Here is a 17,279-nt window from a genome sequence, read left to right on the forward strand (position 1 = left end):
TACTGTAAACCAAAAATACACCCTTTTTGTCTAAGTCAAGACATGAAATCTACTACTTGACAGTTTCTTCAGGAGGAGAACTGAGTTTTTGTTAAGCGAAAATATATTTGACAAAAGCAGGTTCAAATACTTAATAAAACAACATTTGTATCTCTTTTATCTAGCTGTGCTCCTGGATATTTTGGAAATCCACAAAAATATGGAGGCTACTGTCGAAAATGTAATTGTAATAATAATGGTCAGCTGGCTAGTTGTGATCACCTGACTGGAGGTATGTAAGGGCCTATGAACATGTAAGGAAGCACTGTTTACTCTCTGGAAAGCAGAGAAGGAAGATCTTTTGATAAGTTGAACTAAGGGAAAAACCTAGACTTATAAGAAATGTAGATCATTTTTAACAAAATGTAAGGTTTCCTAAAATATAAGAGCATAGTAATGGAAGAGCTGTCCTGAGTCACTGAGTTCATCCTTGTGGGGCATTTTATCATGTATTTTCCTTCATAAACAGTATCAATTATATTGTGCTTTTCTGTTTCACAGGCGTGTATATAAATGCATTATTGTTTTTCCTCTGAAATATTTAAGTCATATCTTGCCACTCTGTGTTAGATGTTATGAAACAAGCCTCATGGAGCAGTCTTAATATGCCTTTTTAAAGTGTATCTGAGACAGATTAATGACATTTTCAGAGTTTGCATCAGGCACTGCCATATTAGGTATCTAAGCTAACTGTGTTTACAATAGAAGTTAGGCATCTAACTCAGGAGGCTATTTTATAAATCCTGCTATACACCTATCTGCAGACTGAGACATCCTTAATTTTCCCAGTATCAGTCATATATATACTCCGCTACTAGTTAAGTTCTTTGAAGAGTATTATGCCGCAGGTGTATGTTTGCTTTATCTATTATAATTCTGAGGTAAAGGGTCTAATCCTATGTTCCTCAGCCCATCTTTACTGTGATTCATCTCAGTCCTTTGAAATACTCTTTTCTGTTCAGAAACATGCAGACGTCTGTTCTTGATTCTCCCATATTTTTACTCTCCAATAAATTTATACTTTTCTTTCACCATAGGCAGCTTTTCCTTCTCACATTTTAGTGAAATGTCAGACTAATGACTCCTGATTTTTTCACATTTCATTTCCCTGCACCTACTGTTCATACTACATTCAAATGACTGTAAGGATCATCTTGTCTTTCTTTGGTCACAGAAATTAGAAAAAAACAGCAAATGATGTGAACTGCAGTTGGCACCTGGTGCAATTTTTCAATAGCTAGTTCTCATTTTGTATTTCATCATTAAAGTAAGGCATCTTTATTATATTTATATTTTGTGTGGAACGAATCCAAGCAGTGTTTGATGTTTTATCATTCCTCTCTTTTTGAAGCAAGAGTTTGCTAGGACAAACTAATCCTTAGGGCAAAATTCAGCAAGCCAGTTTGTTTTCAGTTTGTCTCCAACAATATATTCTGATCAGCCATCTTTTTTTCCACATTAGCAATAAAACCTTCTGTGATCAGCAGCACAGCATGTTCTAGCAGGTTTATATGTGTATGATGTTTGGTACTTGGCTGAATTTTTTCATTTCATCATTTCTTGGCTGATGTCATTGGTGCACAAGCTGTAATAATAGTTTTATTTAATTGATACTTCACCGCCACAGCTGAAATGTGCCTGGTGTTAGCTGAATTATACAACAGCAGGACTGCACGTGTATTTGCTTTCAAAATAATTTCCATCATTCTCTTACAAATACATTCTTTGTGACTTTTCTTATTTTGGCAGGAATGCTCACTACCAATCCTGTTTAACTTCCTGATGACTTAATGTGCAAGTGCCAAAGGAAATGGCACAGCTAGGCAGTTTGTTCCAGGCTGTTTCATGCTACTCTTAAAGTTCAGTTAATTTTATCACGGTAGCCTCTCACAGTTAATTTTATCACGGTAACCTCTCACAGTTGCAAGCTGTTGTTGACTCTTGACAGCAGCAGCAAAGACTGCTATATCCTGTGTGCATCCTCTGAAGGAAAAGACTTGCTCAGCCCTTTTCATTTTCAACAGGAGATGGCAGCCCTGTGAGTTTTGCAGTAGCCAATAGGACCAAATCTGTTAACAGGGACCTAGGCATAAAGGTGGGGAGATTCCTGTCCTATATGATGATATTTTTAGGAGCCAGCTCCTCTCCGGCTTCCTAAAAGTTAGAATTCCGGGTAAGAATCCTACAAATGCCTGGAGATTGTTAACCTTCTTATAACAAGTTTTGTAAGAAAACAGCACATGGGACAGGCAGTCACTTGAGCTGGCTTGTTGGAAAGTCTGATGGCAGTGTCTATACCACCTGTATACCACCCGTATCTGTGGCCCAGGCTCCGTGCTTTAGGTTACGGACAGTGCCTCCTTCCATCCACACACTCAGCATTTCTCTCAAGCCTGATTAATCTCTTAATCATGCAAACTGGAGCAGCTATGAAAGAAGGCCATAAACACTTCTCAGTACCTTGTGGATTAAAATCCTTTGGGAATAAGAATCTGTGGTTCGAACGTGGATGCTGAGGTAGATAAAGGGTTTGAACCTATGTCTTGGGTACATGCTTTAACTAGTAGGCTCTATAGTCTTGGCTCCAATCACAGTATTATTATTCTAGGCAAAATGAAATAGATTCAGCAGCCTTGATGCAAGAGAGCTTCCTGCTGCTACACAAGTAGCATATATTATGAGGTTACAGTCCACTTTTGAGGGATGAATAAGATGTAGATCTCAGCAAGGCACAAGTGGGAGCTGAACTCAGCACTCTCAAGCCTTCTGGACATTCTAGCTAGTTCACACTGATTATGGATTTATGAGAGGGCTGCACAGTGTTTTCATGGCTGCCAACCATGCAAAGTGAGTGTAAAAATGCAATAGTAACATTTCCATAAGAAAATCTTGGTTACTGATGATAGTTTTCTGATTTCAGAATGTTTAAATAATGAACCAAAAGATGTGGATCCTGATGAAGATTGTGACTGTAAGTAATAAAACAGAACTGCACTTAGATTGCTGATTTCTGGCTTTGGATATATACTGATGACTGTTTTAAAGGTGGCAGATTTTAAAAAGGCATGGCGGTGTCCTGTAATGAATCTTTAAAAAGCAAACAGTCAAGCAAACATTTGGGAAATATGATTAAAAAGGCCATTTAGCCAGATGTAGGTGGGGCCTCCTCCTCACTTCTGGGTTTGGTCACTCTCCTTAATACTGCGGGCCTTGTTGTTGCCTTTGTTCTTCAGGTGCCACCAGGTGACAAGCATCAAAAAGTTTCCACTGCATCTTATTTATTAATGTGCTCAGTGCAATGTTCTCTGTGCAAAATATCAATAATATGTATTGTTTTCCTTTGCTCATGCTCTTTCTCTTCAGCTTGTGATAGCTGTGTAATTACATTGCTGAAGGATTTGAGCACAATAGGTGATGAGCTTCAGCTGATTAAGTCTCAGCTGCAAAATGTCCATGCGAGTACCCACACACTGGAGCAGATGAGACATTTGGAAACACGCATCAAGGACTTAAAGGTACACACACATAAAAGGAGCAGTCTTAAATTGATTTCAGGTTAAGCATACAAGAGCTGAACCTGGGAATTTATGCCATTTTTTGTCAGTTTACAAGCAGACATTGATGAACTTTTAATTTCAAGTGCTGCATCTTGACAGTACTGGGCTCCACCTGTTGGCAGAAAGCTTTTAGTTCTATCTTGTGCTCTGAAAGGGAATGAGTATCTCTGCTTTTTCTTAGGCCTACTCAACTTGAAAGCTCTATGTTTGAGGTTTCCCTATAGCCCTATCTTTTTCCAGCACTTCATGCCTCTGAATTACTGTAAACATTACATTCTAAATGAATTTTCCTTAGTTGAAAAGCAGTTGCCGGACTCACAGAAACAAAGACCCAGCTGTTAAATTGGTCAGCTATGAAGTTAGTAATGCTGTCTTTATTTACCTTGGGCAAAGATCTAAGCCAGTGAATTTTTGCTCATTATCTCCTGTGTCTGGGTGATTTACTGAAATTCTTTTTACTTTTGTTCCAGGTCTTATTGAACAATTACCGTTCTGTTGTTCATAATCAGGGTTCAAAGGCAGATGAGTTGGAGACAGACTTCATTAACCTAAATCGTGATGTAAATGCTCTCCAGGAAAAGGTGACTTACTAAATTAATTTAAAAATAAACTTCTCTTAACTGCATATTAATTTGTTGTATCCAGGTATCTTTAATGTAATTGCTTTTTTCCCTTTCTAGGCTGAAATGAACTACAAGACAGCAGAGAGATTATTTAATAATTTTGGTGAAACTAATCAGAAAGGAAAGGATTTGGTTTCAAGAATACAAATAGTTGTCAATAATATACAAGGTAAAAATGGTTCCAATGGTTTCCAGTATGTTTTGTTTTATGAACAGTCTACTTACAATATTCTTAATTAAGCATGAGATTTTTTTCAGAAAACAGCTTCATAAAATAGAAAGTTAGACATAGGTGTGGAATTCACTCTTCCTATTAAAAATCTTATATATGATGCAAATTTAGGCACCTACCCTCCCTATATAGTGAATAGGGACAGAGAAGCTTTTCCAGAGGGCAATTTAGAGCACCTGGTTGACTGTCCTGACTTTAGCCTGGATTGCTAACATAGGGTATTTTAAATTAGATGCTTAAAATTATTGCTGGGAATTTGGTAATTTTGGACAAGTTTCAAGCCTGATTCCATCTTACTAACTTTGGTGGTGTGACACAGGGTACTTCTGATTGGTACAATTAACACAAAATGGATCTACTTCATTAATGAATTCAGGAATAGGCATGCCTTTTTCAGAAAGGATAGCAGCCCTGTGATTTGTGTCTGTTGCATAGGCTTAAGTGCATCCTCTGTTTGACTTCTTTTGACTTCTTTTGACTTCTTTTTTTCAGTGCTCTTGGAACAAATAGCTGGTACAAATGCAGAAGGTAACAATTTGCCCTTGGGGGATGCTGCCAAAGAACTGGCTGAAGCTCAACGAATGATGACAGAGATGCGAAACCGCAACTTTGGCCAACTGCAAACAGATGCAGAGGAGGAGAGAAGAGAAGCTCAGCTGCGTAAGGGCTTGTTCTCCCAGCTTCTTCTTTTGGTTCTCTAGAAAGATCAGTCTTAAATCCAAAGCATTATTGACTGTTTGGGATGGAGTGCAGGGAGGGGCATTTTGCAAGTATCGCTGGGTTTGTAGTAATTGTTAGTCAAAATCAAAGTGGTAATTCTGTAGGGCATTTAAAGGCATTTTTACTTTGTTATGAAAGAAACTGAGTTGGATTGGGGAAGAAACCCAGTACAGTCATCTTTAATAACTAGAGGAATGTCAGTAAAAAATGTAGCTGATTATATATACTTACCCAGTGCTTCTATGTATTATAATATATAAGATATGGTACCTGTAGCTCTTTTAGAAAAATTACACGTGTAATTTAAAGTCACATGTTAAGAAGCCAATAGAGTAATACAAGGCTCAGGTCATAAAAGGATAAGGAAGTACAGAAGTTTTAGTTGTACTCCATTTTATGTTCTCTGCATGTGTTTGACTGGGACAGCCAGTAACCTGATTCTGCATAGTAGAGACAGCAAGGATAGCAAGGTCACAGCCTTCTCTCCTAACCAGGGTTATAGCTGAGAAGTGTGAAGGACTTTATGAGTGAGATTCGTCTTCCTTAACTTTGGATTTTGATACCTACCTCTGAGCAACTCTTCTGTATCCTATGTGTAGGCAGTGAAATGGACACTCTTAAAGAGTGTGATTCATGTTACCTGTTTTAGGTTTCTACCTTCTGTGAGATGAAATGTGACCTGGAAGTGCATGTATCTCTCTGCTGATTACAGAGGAAGCTTTAATGACTAACTGGGATGCAGATGTCTACATTGTAGATGAAAATGGTGATGAAATTGTGTTAGTTTTGTATTAAAAAAGAAAATAATTCAATATATCCAGAAGATCATCCTTATTTAATTTAGAAATAGCCAAATAAATGCTTTTCTGTAAGAGTATGCTCCATGTCTGCAGCAGCAGTTTTGTGAGCAAATTTGAGCCAGTGAGATGCTGAATAATATATCTGCTATAGTATTACTGATACTATAGCAATGCAAAGGATGTTTAGTCACATCACCACAGCTTTCTAATCCTAATGTTAAGCCCTACTGAAGGAGGTTTGTTTTGGTTCCCTTCTTCTCTGAACAAAGCTTTTCTTTCTGGTTCTGATACTGCAGTACTGGCACATGTTAAGAATGAACTACAAAAGTACCACCAAGAAAATCATGGGCTTGTTAAAATTGTGAGGGATTCATTGAATGAATATGAATCCAAACTCACTGATCTTCGTGAAGCTCTGAATGAGGCCACTGGACAAATCAAGCAGGCTGAAAATTTAAACAGAGATAACGGAGTTCTGTTGGAAGACATTAAGGTAATAGCACTTGGGGTTTGGGAGAAGAAAATTAAATCTCAGGCTATAGGGGGTGTTTTTTATTGCTGCTTTTGGCCTTGCAAAGCCAAGTGGCATAAATTCTTTAAACTTTCTCTGAGGTCTCTTTCTGTCAATCCACGTATGCCCAGGTATAAATGTAGTCTACTTCTACATGTGGCCTTTCTGTGTGACCAGGACAGTGTGAAAAGGATGTAGGTCTAGTGAGAGATAGGAAGGAGAGTCTCTGCCTGTCCATTCTCTTCAGCTGTAACTAGCCATTTTGTCTCCTATTCTAGATGAAATTCCTGATTCTGATGTACTTCTTGTAGTAATGTCCTTAAAGTATTTGGCTTTAAAAGCCATGAACAATGAAAGCAATAATGTGTGCCATACTGTTAAATTATTTTGGGATTAATAGTCTACATAACTGCTCCTAAGGTCTCATCCGAAAGGTGACAAGAAAGAGCTGTCATTCTTAAACACTGCTTAATTTTTAGAGTTTTTTATGAAATAATGCAAGAAATACCAGAGTGCTACAGGACCCATTCTTTTAAATGAATTGGATTTTTGCTGAAATATGTCACTGTTTTACCACACTCCTGTTCTCTAGTTTGCTAGCACGGGTTGACAAAATAATTTCTGCATTGACCTTTACCTTTAATTGTTAAGTTGTACCTTTATGTGCATGAACAGTACAATATGTGCATCACATCAGTAAGCACAGTTGTCTTAAAAGATGGAGGCATCTGTACATGTCATAAATATGCTGATACACTTCTCTGTTAGAGAGAGATTTGACATGTTACAATGATAGAAACACCACTGAAGAGGGTGAACACTCGCTTACCTACCCATACAACTTGTCTGATTGAGCTGATAATGTGCCTCTACCCCAGAGCTACTGTGTAAACTGTCACAGGGCTGCTCTAGACCAAGAAATTTCATTCGTTTTCCCCTCCAAGTCTTCATAGGGTAAGATGGGGAGGCTTCACACCCCCTTTCTGGTGAGATTCCCAATCCAAAGGATAATGTAAAGATTTTATTTCTGCCTCTGAGAAAGAGAAGCAGTCACCAGGGAGCTGTTGATATAGTTTCCAGATCTGAGAGAACAGAGACTTAGATGGTCTGTCTTGCCAGTCCATTTGAGTTCACTAGTACTACTTTTTCATTGTCTGAGAGTTAATAACTGAACTTCTGTAGCCTGCTGCTCAGCTGTCTTGAGGCGCTCTGCTGTTACTACTGCAAATTTCTGAGTTTCTCACTCTTATCATCATTAAGATGGCATTAGATCCTAAACACTATAGGCACCTGATTAACATAGTAAAAGTATCTTTGGAAAATCCTACTGCAAGCTAGACTACGTAGATATGATTTTCCCTGTCTCTCATCTTTGAACCAATCACATGTTATTCAACCCTTTATTTTTCCTCAGAAACGGATTGATGAGACAAATTTACATCAGAACAATATCTTGGATATTTTGAGCTCTACCCAAACTTCCCTGACACAAGCTAATGGTGTACTTGGATTATTGCAGAAGAGCAAAGAGGTACAGTTAACCTGTTTAAGTTAAGATTAAAAAAAAAAATCCTGCTGTCAGTGTAAAGGGTAGCAAACCTCCATGTCTAGAACGTGAGGCTTATCTGAGCCACACAAGAAGGGAAGGGAAGGATCTCAGGCTCTAAGAGGAGCCTGCCTGGACAAGTTCTTGGAAGAGAGGGTTATTATGTGTCTGAGAAAGACACTGAGCCACAGATGTTTGGGAGGGTAGCTGGGAGCAATATTGTTACGTGATTGTGCTGTTCTTGTGCATCTCTCTAGGCAATTGCTTTTAGCCACTGTCAGAGACAAGGTACTGGGCTAGAAAGACTTTTGGTCTGACTCAGTATGGCAGTTTTTATGTTGTTATGTAATGGACATAAAAGCAGAATGTAACGACTAGCAGTTATTTACAATAAACTCCAGAGTATGTGGGAAAAGGTTGTTTTTCCCCTTGGTCTTCTCAGGTGCAATGTATATGTCACACTAAAGGTGGCAAGGACAAAATCAAACATATATGAATACGGATTAAATTTTATCTTTATAAACCCATAGGAATATGAAAGTCTGGCTGCTCAGCTTGATGGAGCAAGGAAGGATCTGAATGAAAAGCTGACAAACAGTTCCTTATCAGCCAGCAAAGAACCTCTGGTGGTGAAGGCTGAGGATCATGCCAAATCTTTGCAAGCCTTGGCAAAACAATTGGATGAGTATGTTACCATTCTTGTAAATGAGCAAGTTTTGTACATCACATCCACGGTTGCAATGTCTGTAACTTCACTTGCTTTTATGACCTTTTGCAAAGCCAGAAAAAATTCTGTTTGTGCCTTTTTCTGCCTCTACAGGATACATGGCAATTTCTTGCAAGCTTTCCCTTTTGCAGAAACGGGTCTTTCTGTATTTTCCTGAATTTTTCTTCTATTTTTCTCGAGAACTGTTTGGGGTTGAGAATAATGCATTACTGCACTACAGCAACATTTCATGAACAAGAGAGAAAATCCTCATGCAGGGAGTGGGAAGATGTTTAGAATAATTTTTGTAGTGTTATTTTAGGTATTTGTACTCATACCTTTATGATGGGAATGAACTGGGACAAATAACTGGGAGAAATGGTATCTTAGCAGAGTCTTCAAACATGCCTGTTTAGCATTAATGAGTTAAAGAATTCCCATAGTTTTCTCATCCTTCAAGGAATCTTCTAGAAAGGCAAAGATAGGAAAACTTGATATGACTCAGGTTTTCTCTCTCCATTGTTTGTACTTTACCTTGGAAATATGAGGGAGGTTTTGGAGGCCTTCAACAGTACTTTGGAAAGAAACAGAAAAAGCAGAACCCTAATTTTTCTTTGTGCAAATTGTTTGCATTTTGTCATTATATGAGCTATATATACCAGTTCAAAAAGTTAAATTCCAAAAGACAAAATTTAGCTGGAAAATTCTTGGTAAAAAACTGTTGGGTTTTTTTGTTAGTTTTCAGTGTGACTTTTTCAGTTAACAAGACAGTGTTCACACAAATACAAGGTAGCTAGTATTGGGTGGTTGCATAGCTCAAGTGGAATGGGTACAAGATATTTTCTCTATTGTTTCTTATTTCAGAGCTATCACACTGGTTCTTGCAGCAAGAACAAGTGGTCTCAAAGTTGCTGTCTTGTGCTCCATCAGCGGCCACTTCTATAGGCCACTGGAGCAGTCAGAAATTATCTGGAAGCTGTAGTGCTCTGAACTAATCCTCTGAACTGAATTATATTTTGGGGGCTGTGATGGAGGTGACTCACTGACCTGTGTGTTGGGGAATTCTCTCTATCTTAGTCACGCAAACACTACTTTGGATATCCACAATTGTATCTTGCCAAGTACCTGAACTTGTCCTGTCTTCTAAAGAATCTTTTCATATTGGTCTGCTTCTAAGTTTGACATTTTTGCAGAATGAAATTAAAGATCTAACTGAAAAAACATTTTCTGTATTGATATTGATTAAAAACTACTGAGTTCAGGTCTGTTCAGTATGCTTCTCGAAGTCTGTGGTCTTTGCAGAAGACTGCATTTTTCACCGTGTTTCCTACAGAATAAAGAACAATGCCAGGAAGGATGAGTTGGTAAGCTGTGCTGTGGAAGCTTCTACTGCCTATGACAATATTATTAATGCCATCAAAGCAGCGGAGGAAGCAGCCAACAGAGCTGGGGGTGCAGCTGACTCAGCTTTATTGGTAAGTCCCCATTAGTAGCCAAACGATGGTAAGTTTGTTACAGCTAGATAACATTTTTTACTATCAGAGGGGCACCAAAGTCAAAGACCTGTTTGTCTTAGCATGCCTTGTTTACCTGTGGCCATTATATGAGGAAGTTGCTGTTTTGCATGTTTGTATATTAGTCTTGCTTGAGCATTAAAGAGGCTAGTTACTGCCTTTCTGGTGAGGCTGTCCATGTGAATACTCCTTGTCCATTGCAGTGCAAAATAAGAGAGGTCTGCGTGACCCAGTACTGATAATCACAGAAGGTGGTTTCAGCTCTTCTCTTTTATTTTGCTCTAGTAATGCCCGTGAGTGCTCCAGCAGGAGAGTAGTATCTAACAGCTGTATTTCTGTAATTGCTGTCTGATGCCCCAAACTCTGTTAGAACTTTGTCAAAGACCAAGGCTGTGTTATGGCTAGATTAATCTGGATAATTGTGGTTGGAGGGTCTTGTTCTTTGCATGAAATCTCAGCCCTTGTGTATTTATTTTTTAAACTGGATTGGGCTATCTTTTCTTACTACTTAAGATTTTAGTATAATTATTAAAACAAACTTATAGTACAATGCTTCTATTACCAGACAGTGAAGAGAGAAGACCTATCAGGAAAAGCTGCAAGGTTAAAAGCTGAGAGCAGTGCGCTCTTGAAACAAGCACGGGAGACTGAAAGGACATTAAAAGGTACCAGAAAGAAAGCAATAGCAGAAATGTTGGCACAGTATTAGAAATTTTCATTGAATGATGCAATTTTCACAGTTCAGTGAAGCATTTCAGCACATATTTAACCAGATGAGGATAGTGCCATTAAAATGGAACATATCATGATAGTTATTTTCATGGGCAAGGAAGTAGATTTCTCACCTCTGCTATGTTTGGGAATGTGAGGTGTCCAGCTGTTCCCTTTTCCCTCTTTTCGCAGCATTCCCCTCCAGCAAAACTTCCAAGCCTTGCATTTGTTTTGCAGTACATTCAAACCTCAGTGGCAATGTAAGATCTGTTCAGTGGTGCAGACTGATGCTACCATGCGATCTGTCCATCAGAGAGGTGGTATTTCTGTATAAAACTCTGAAGGCAGATTTACTGTTTTGCAGTTATTGGTCCAGACCTTGAAGACATAAATCAAAGAGTCGGTGTTGTTGATGGACAGAAGGATGAACTACAAATTGATCTTGTTACTCTTCAAAATAATCTCAATGGGATAAACAGAGGTCAGTTACTTACTGTTCACTTTTATTTTCCCTCGTTCACCTATTACTATAAGAATCTGCACATGTGTTTGTGTGCGTTTCAGATGATATCGACAGCAAAATCACCAATGCAAAGAGCATGGTAAAAAGTGCCAAGGATGTCATGACTAATGTATTAGGTGAACTGCTCCCAATTCAAGCAGATGTGGAAAAAATTAAGAGTACCTATGGAAGCACACAGAGCGCTGACTTCCATAAAATGTTGACGGAGGCAAACAATTCAGGTGGGTGTTGTAAGTGCTATTGCAAGTGCTCACCGTCTGACACCTGTTAAATCACTGTTAGGTGAACCCAGTTAGTTCTGCAGCAGGAATGGTCTTCTCTAATTTTAGTCATCTAAAAGTTAGGCATCTAGCCTATGCTAATTATCTGAACTTCTTTTATTGCCAATGGAAAGAGACAGACACTGCAGAAGGTAGTTCAGGCCATCCTGAGTTATGGGTTTAAAACTAATCACAGAATCACAGAATGGTTGAGGTTGGAAGGGACCTCTGGAGATCATCTAGTCCAACCCCCCTGCTCAAGCAGGGTCACCTGGAGCACGTTGCACAGGATTGCGTCCAGGCGGGTTTTGAATATCTCCAGAGAAGGAGACTCCACAACCTCTCTGGGCAACCTGTTCCAGTGCTCTGTCACCCTCACAGTGTAAAAGTTTTTCCTCATGTTCAGATGGAAGCGTCTGTGTTTCAGTTTGTGCCCGTTGCCTCGCATCCTGTCACTGGGCACCACTGAAAAGAGTCTGGCTCCATCCTCTCGACACCCTCCCTTCAGATACTTGTACACATTGATAAGATCTCCTCTCAGCCTTCTCTTCTCCAAGCTAAACAGGCCCAGCTCTCTCAGTCTTTCCTCATAAGAGAGATGCTCCAGTCCCCTAATCATCTTTGTAGCCCTTCGCTGGACTTGCTCCAGTAGTGCCACATCCCTCTTGTACTGGGGAGCCCAGAACTGGACACAGTACTCCAGATGTGGCCTCAGCAGGGCTGAGTAGAGGGGGAGAATCACCTCCCTCGACCTGCTGGCAACACTCTTCCTGATGCACCCCAGGACACCATTGGCCTTCTTGGCCACAAGGGCACATTGCTGCCTCATGGTTAACCTGGTGTCCACCAGCACTCCCAGGTCCTTCTCGGCAGAGCTGCTTTCCAGCAGGTCAACCCCCAACCTGTCCTGGTGGCTGGGGTTATTCCTCCCCAGGTGCAGGACCCTGCACTTGCCTTTGTTGAACTTCATGAGGTTCCTCTCCGCCCACCTCTCCAGCCTGTCCAAGTCTCTCTGGATGGCAGCACAGCTAATACCATGATTTGCTCCTGAAGTCGTATTTTCTACTACACTGACTACAGAAAAGACCTAGACAATTAGACTGTCAGCTGAAATTAAGTGAAGTGGATTCCACCCTTAGCATCCATTGTATACAAAGACCATGTAGAATACAAAATAAGGGGCAATCACAAAGCCAAACCACTTACAGGGATCTTTTTTCATCTTTTCAGCAACTTTATCTGATAAATTCAAGTGAGATAAAACATTTTGAATAATCAAGATAATTGTAACAGCTAGCACTGCGTGTTACTGCCGAGTCATGAATCATCCCTGCAGATATGAGATCAGTTTAGAAGTCATATTTAGAAAAATAATAGGTCTGGATTTATTTTTATTGGGCTTCTGCATCTTTAGGTTGCAGTCTTCTAATGTTTCCATCTTTTCTTTGCAATCACAAGAGCTGAAAAATTGTTTCCTGTTTAATGAAAGTTGAGATTTTCATAATATCTCTTCTTCTCCTGAAACTGAACCTTCCAAAATACTGTGAGACTCACTATCGAACTGTGATGACTGACAACCCTGACACAAGAACATAAGAAATACCCTATTAGGTCAGACCAATGGTCTCCCTACTCTAGTATTCACTCTTCAACAGTGGCGACAGGAGATGCTATTCAAGGGAATGCACATAAGCCTGACCCTATGTGTTCTCCATTACTCCCCTAGTATCCGTAGTCAATGGATAATAGTTTTAAAGAGAACATCCATGCCTCTTATTTAGTAGCTGTTTGTGGATTGAATTTATCTAACACCTTTTTGGAACTGCTAGTTCTGTCTGCTTCCGCAAATACCTTTGGTCACAGATCCCAGGAGTATAATATTTACTGTGTAAATTGCTAGTTTCAATGAGAAATCCGTAGTATTGTGGAACTGATGAAAACAGTTCTGCAGTCACCCCCTTCACTGCTTTAATGATAACCATATAATCATTTCTCATATTTTGCATCCATTTTCCTCCTCCTTTCTACCCTCAATGATGTTTTTTCTTTCATTTCAGTAACAATGTTGACAAACACGCTTCCGGATCTATTCAGCAAGATTGAGAGTATTAACCAACAGCTAATGCCAATAAGCAACATCTCTGAGAACGTAAATCGCATAAGGGAGCTTATTCAGCAGGCAAGAGATGCTGCAAACAAGGTCTGTCCTGAACACTGTCCTGAGCCTGTCCTGAGGTCATGGTTGATCTCAGTGGCGTGGGCACACAGCAGTGCTTTTATTCTTCTTCTAAATCATTTTGTTAAAACGTGCATGAAAGACGGGACATAAATTCAACCCAGTAGCACCACCCAGCACTTACAGCAACTGTGAGGATGGGAATTATAATAATTCATACATAATAGAGTGGTGGATACAGTACCATCATATAGCTTCCTTCCTGCTCCTTCCTTCCTCTTGTAGTTTTTTTTTTCCAGATCATCTCTACAATCCCCATTTGTACAATAGTCTCTTTCCTTCCAAGGTATGTTGTGGTGACTTTTCTTTGATAGCAGGGGTAAAGTCAGCTCTGTAGCTCAGAGGCAGGGTTCTCCACCAATGCATGGCTCGTGGAGCACTGGTGCGTCCTAAAAAGCTGTGTAAGCACGTGCTGCTGCCTCTCATGTCTCTAACTGCCTCACCACATTAGAAGTCAGCTACTAACATATTCTTGTTAGGATGCCCTTTTTCCATTTAAGCAACTGCTATAGTTGCTCAAGGGATAGTGTGGTCTCGGATAGCGGCAGAAACGTCCCTGAGGTAATCACAATTAACATAGCGTCCTTATAATGAATAATATGAATCTGTGACCCTGGTGTAAAGAGCTGTAATAGAAGATATCTTTATTAATAGTGGTTCATTTTAATTTCCAGCAATCAAGTCCAGCTAAGTGAAGCATGAAGATATGTAAATAGACATCTAAGTAATTTGTAGGTCTGCTCTTTAGAGCTGCAAGGCACATCCTCCCCTGTGTGTACAGTGAAGGTAACAATTATTTGACACAGGTGCGGTGAGGGTTGATTACTAAATACTGAAGAAAAAATGTGCTGTGTAAGTGATAAGTACTGATAATACAGTTTTATCCATCCTGATTCGTAGTTATATTGTTTGTTAGGATCAGAGCCATTCATTCACACAACAGTGAGATAAGTAGAAATACCTGCAGCAGCTACTTTTAGCTAACTGAATTTGTTTTCTTAATAGGTTGCTCTTCCTATGAGGTTCAATGGCAGCTCTGGGGTAGAAGTTCGACCTCCAAGGAACCTTGAAGATTTGAGAGGCTATACTTCACTTTCTTTCTTTCTCCAAAGACCTCAGAAAAGATCAGATATCCTCCAGAGGGCACCAAATATGTTTGTCCTGTACCTGGGTAGTAAAGATGTAGGTATATTTTGCAATTTAATACAACTTTTAAAACAGGCAACATGCTTTGAGAAATAAACAAAAGACAATTTATTTTGATTGAAGTTTGTAGCTACTGTTAGCCTAATTTTTTATAATTGCCATTATGTGGTGGAAGAAGTGTCCTGTTAAGACCGGTTCATTCCTCCACTGACAAAGTAACTTGTTGGGTGAATAACTATTTTCCTCTTTGACAGTTTGTTGTTTTGCTGCTTCAGAAGTTACTTCTCAGTCATGGATATCGTCATATAATCTTGTCAGAACTAGCTGTGTTTCTTCAGCACTCAGCACAAACTCAGTTCTCCTGTTTCAGATCTTTGACTGTTATCATAAGATAAAGAACTGTGGTTTTCTGTATTAGGTAAAAAAAACAAAAAAAAGTGATCTTTTCATTTTAAGACTCAGCCTCTCACCTCTTAATTTCTGCCTCTCCTGAATATGCAGAATAATACAGACTTGTTTGTACATTCCTGCTTGCACAGGCACCAACAAACATTTCAAATTTTTCCTGCACATGAGATGCCTAACTATGTATTTTTATGTCTTTTTATCTGACAGCAGCTGTATCTGTAGTAAGTCTTATGCATAGATTGACAGCTGTTTAAAGGTAGTTATTCTACACTGGATTTCACCCTTTTTCTCCCCTGAACATCTGGCCAGGATACCCATTGACAGAGATTTAATTTTTCCCTGTGAAAGATGGTATGTTGAAGAAATAAAACACAAATTTTGGGGGAAAATTACTGCTTCTAGTCATCTCAGTAGGAACCGTTGCCCTTGATTGAGTGTTGTTCCTAATGTTCCTTTTATTTCACAGGAGTGTTGAGTCTACATTTTTACTAAATGTGTCACATTTTCATGACTTTAGCCAGAAGATGTTACAAAAGTGGAAATTATTTTAACTATTATTGTTATAAAAATAAAAAGCTACTCATGACTCCTCAGTTAAATTATAAATACCTTCACTGAATCAGTGCAACACATAGGACTACAATTTATTCTTCCCAGAAATAGAACCGATAAATTTAATAAAAATCTGATCACAGTGCTTTATATGTTAGAGGAGGTGGACTTCTTCTGACTCATTCACAGTATGATATTGTCTCTGAGAAAATACTGACCATCACTAACATGAATCATTTATTAATGATTACTTGCTTTGCTATTCTTAGGCTTCCCAGGACTATATCGGTATGGCCCTGAAACGTGGTCACCTCACTTGTGTCTATAACCTGGGAGGCAACGAGGCGGAAATAGATGTGGAGCCATTGGTGACCGAGAGCAACACTGAGGAAGCCATTTTGGATCAAGTTAAGTTTGAAAGGTAAAAGATCCACAGTGTGCAACAGATATGCTCTTCCAGAACCTGTTAAGAACATCTTTTTTAATTAAATGTGTTATTTTGCCTTTCTGTTTTCATTTTAGGATATACCAGTATGCGAAGCTGAATTACATCAAAGCAGCTACATCAACTTCTCCAGAGTATGAAAAGCCTTTGAATGGGAACAGTGGAGAGAGTCACACTCTCCTAAATCTTGATCCCAGCAATGTTGTCTTTTATGTTGGAGGATACCCACCAGATTTTAGGGTAAAAAGAATTGCTTAGGCTTTTAAAAAAATTTCAGTATTAATTATTCTGTTGTTCTTACAATTAAGATTGGAACTAGCAGTCTTTCAAAGGTGGGGTGCCAGACTGTATTCTTGCTTGCATAAAAGTTTATCCATGCAAGCAGGAATAAAGAGGGAGAAAGAAGATGCTTCATCCTGCAGAAGCTGCCTGGCTTGTAGTATGCTAGAACTCAAAGAAGGGAGCATAATGTTTTTTTCATCTACCAAGGACAGCATGACAGCTGTCCAGCCCTGCTAAGTGTTTTCCTCAATCTACCCACATGACCCCGCTTTAAACTGTGCGGTAGTACTCCTGGGGTGGTGTTGGATGATTTGTATATTATATCCAAACATACAATAGCTTTATGATATTTAGAATATCATATTCTGTGTCTTATTAAAATTTGCAATAAGTACTAGCAGATACATGTCAATGTAAAATTTTTTCAGCTGATACTGACAGTATGTTTTTGATGACACTATTTTGCAG

The 17,279-nt window shown here is 39.1% G+C and overlaps 1 protein-coding gene across 1 annotated transcript in view; it reads left to right on the top strand.

The window, feature by feature from the left end:
• Positions 1 to 17,279, top strand: part of LAMA3 (laminin subunit alpha 3) — a 69,866-nt gene that overhangs the window by 37,947 nt on the left and 14,640 nt on the right. Inside the window, 17 exon segments of the mRNA XM_026058613.1 lie at positions 165 to 271; positions 2,960 to 3,010; positions 3,403 to 3,554; positions 4,067 to 4,177; positions 4,277 to 4,388; positions 4,944 to 5,111; positions 6,268 to 6,464; positions 7,897 to 8,013; positions 8,559 to 8,713; positions 10,068 to 10,209; positions 10,814 to 10,913; positions 11,324 to 11,440; positions 11,524 to 11,703; positions 13,800 to 13,942; positions 14,984 to 15,160; positions 16,354 to 16,505; positions 16,607 to 16,769. Coding sequence (XP_025914398.1) covers positions 165 to 271; positions 2,960 to 3,010; positions 3,403 to 3,554; positions 4,067 to 4,177; positions 4,277 to 4,388; positions 4,944 to 5,111; positions 6,268 to 6,464; positions 7,897 to 8,013; positions 8,559 to 8,713; positions 10,068 to 10,209; positions 10,814 to 10,913; positions 11,324 to 11,440; positions 11,524 to 11,703; positions 13,800 to 13,942; positions 14,984 to 15,160; positions 16,354 to 16,505; positions 16,607 to 16,769 — 2,344 coding nt within the window.

Source organism: Apteryx rowi, unplaced genomic scaffold, assembly GCF_003343035.1.
Source record: "Apteryx rowi isolate R43461 unplaced genomic scaffold, aptRow1 scaffold_149, whole genome shotgun sequence".
NCBI lineage: Eukaryota > Metazoa > Chordata > Aves > Apterygiformes > Apterygidae > Apteryx > Apteryx rowi.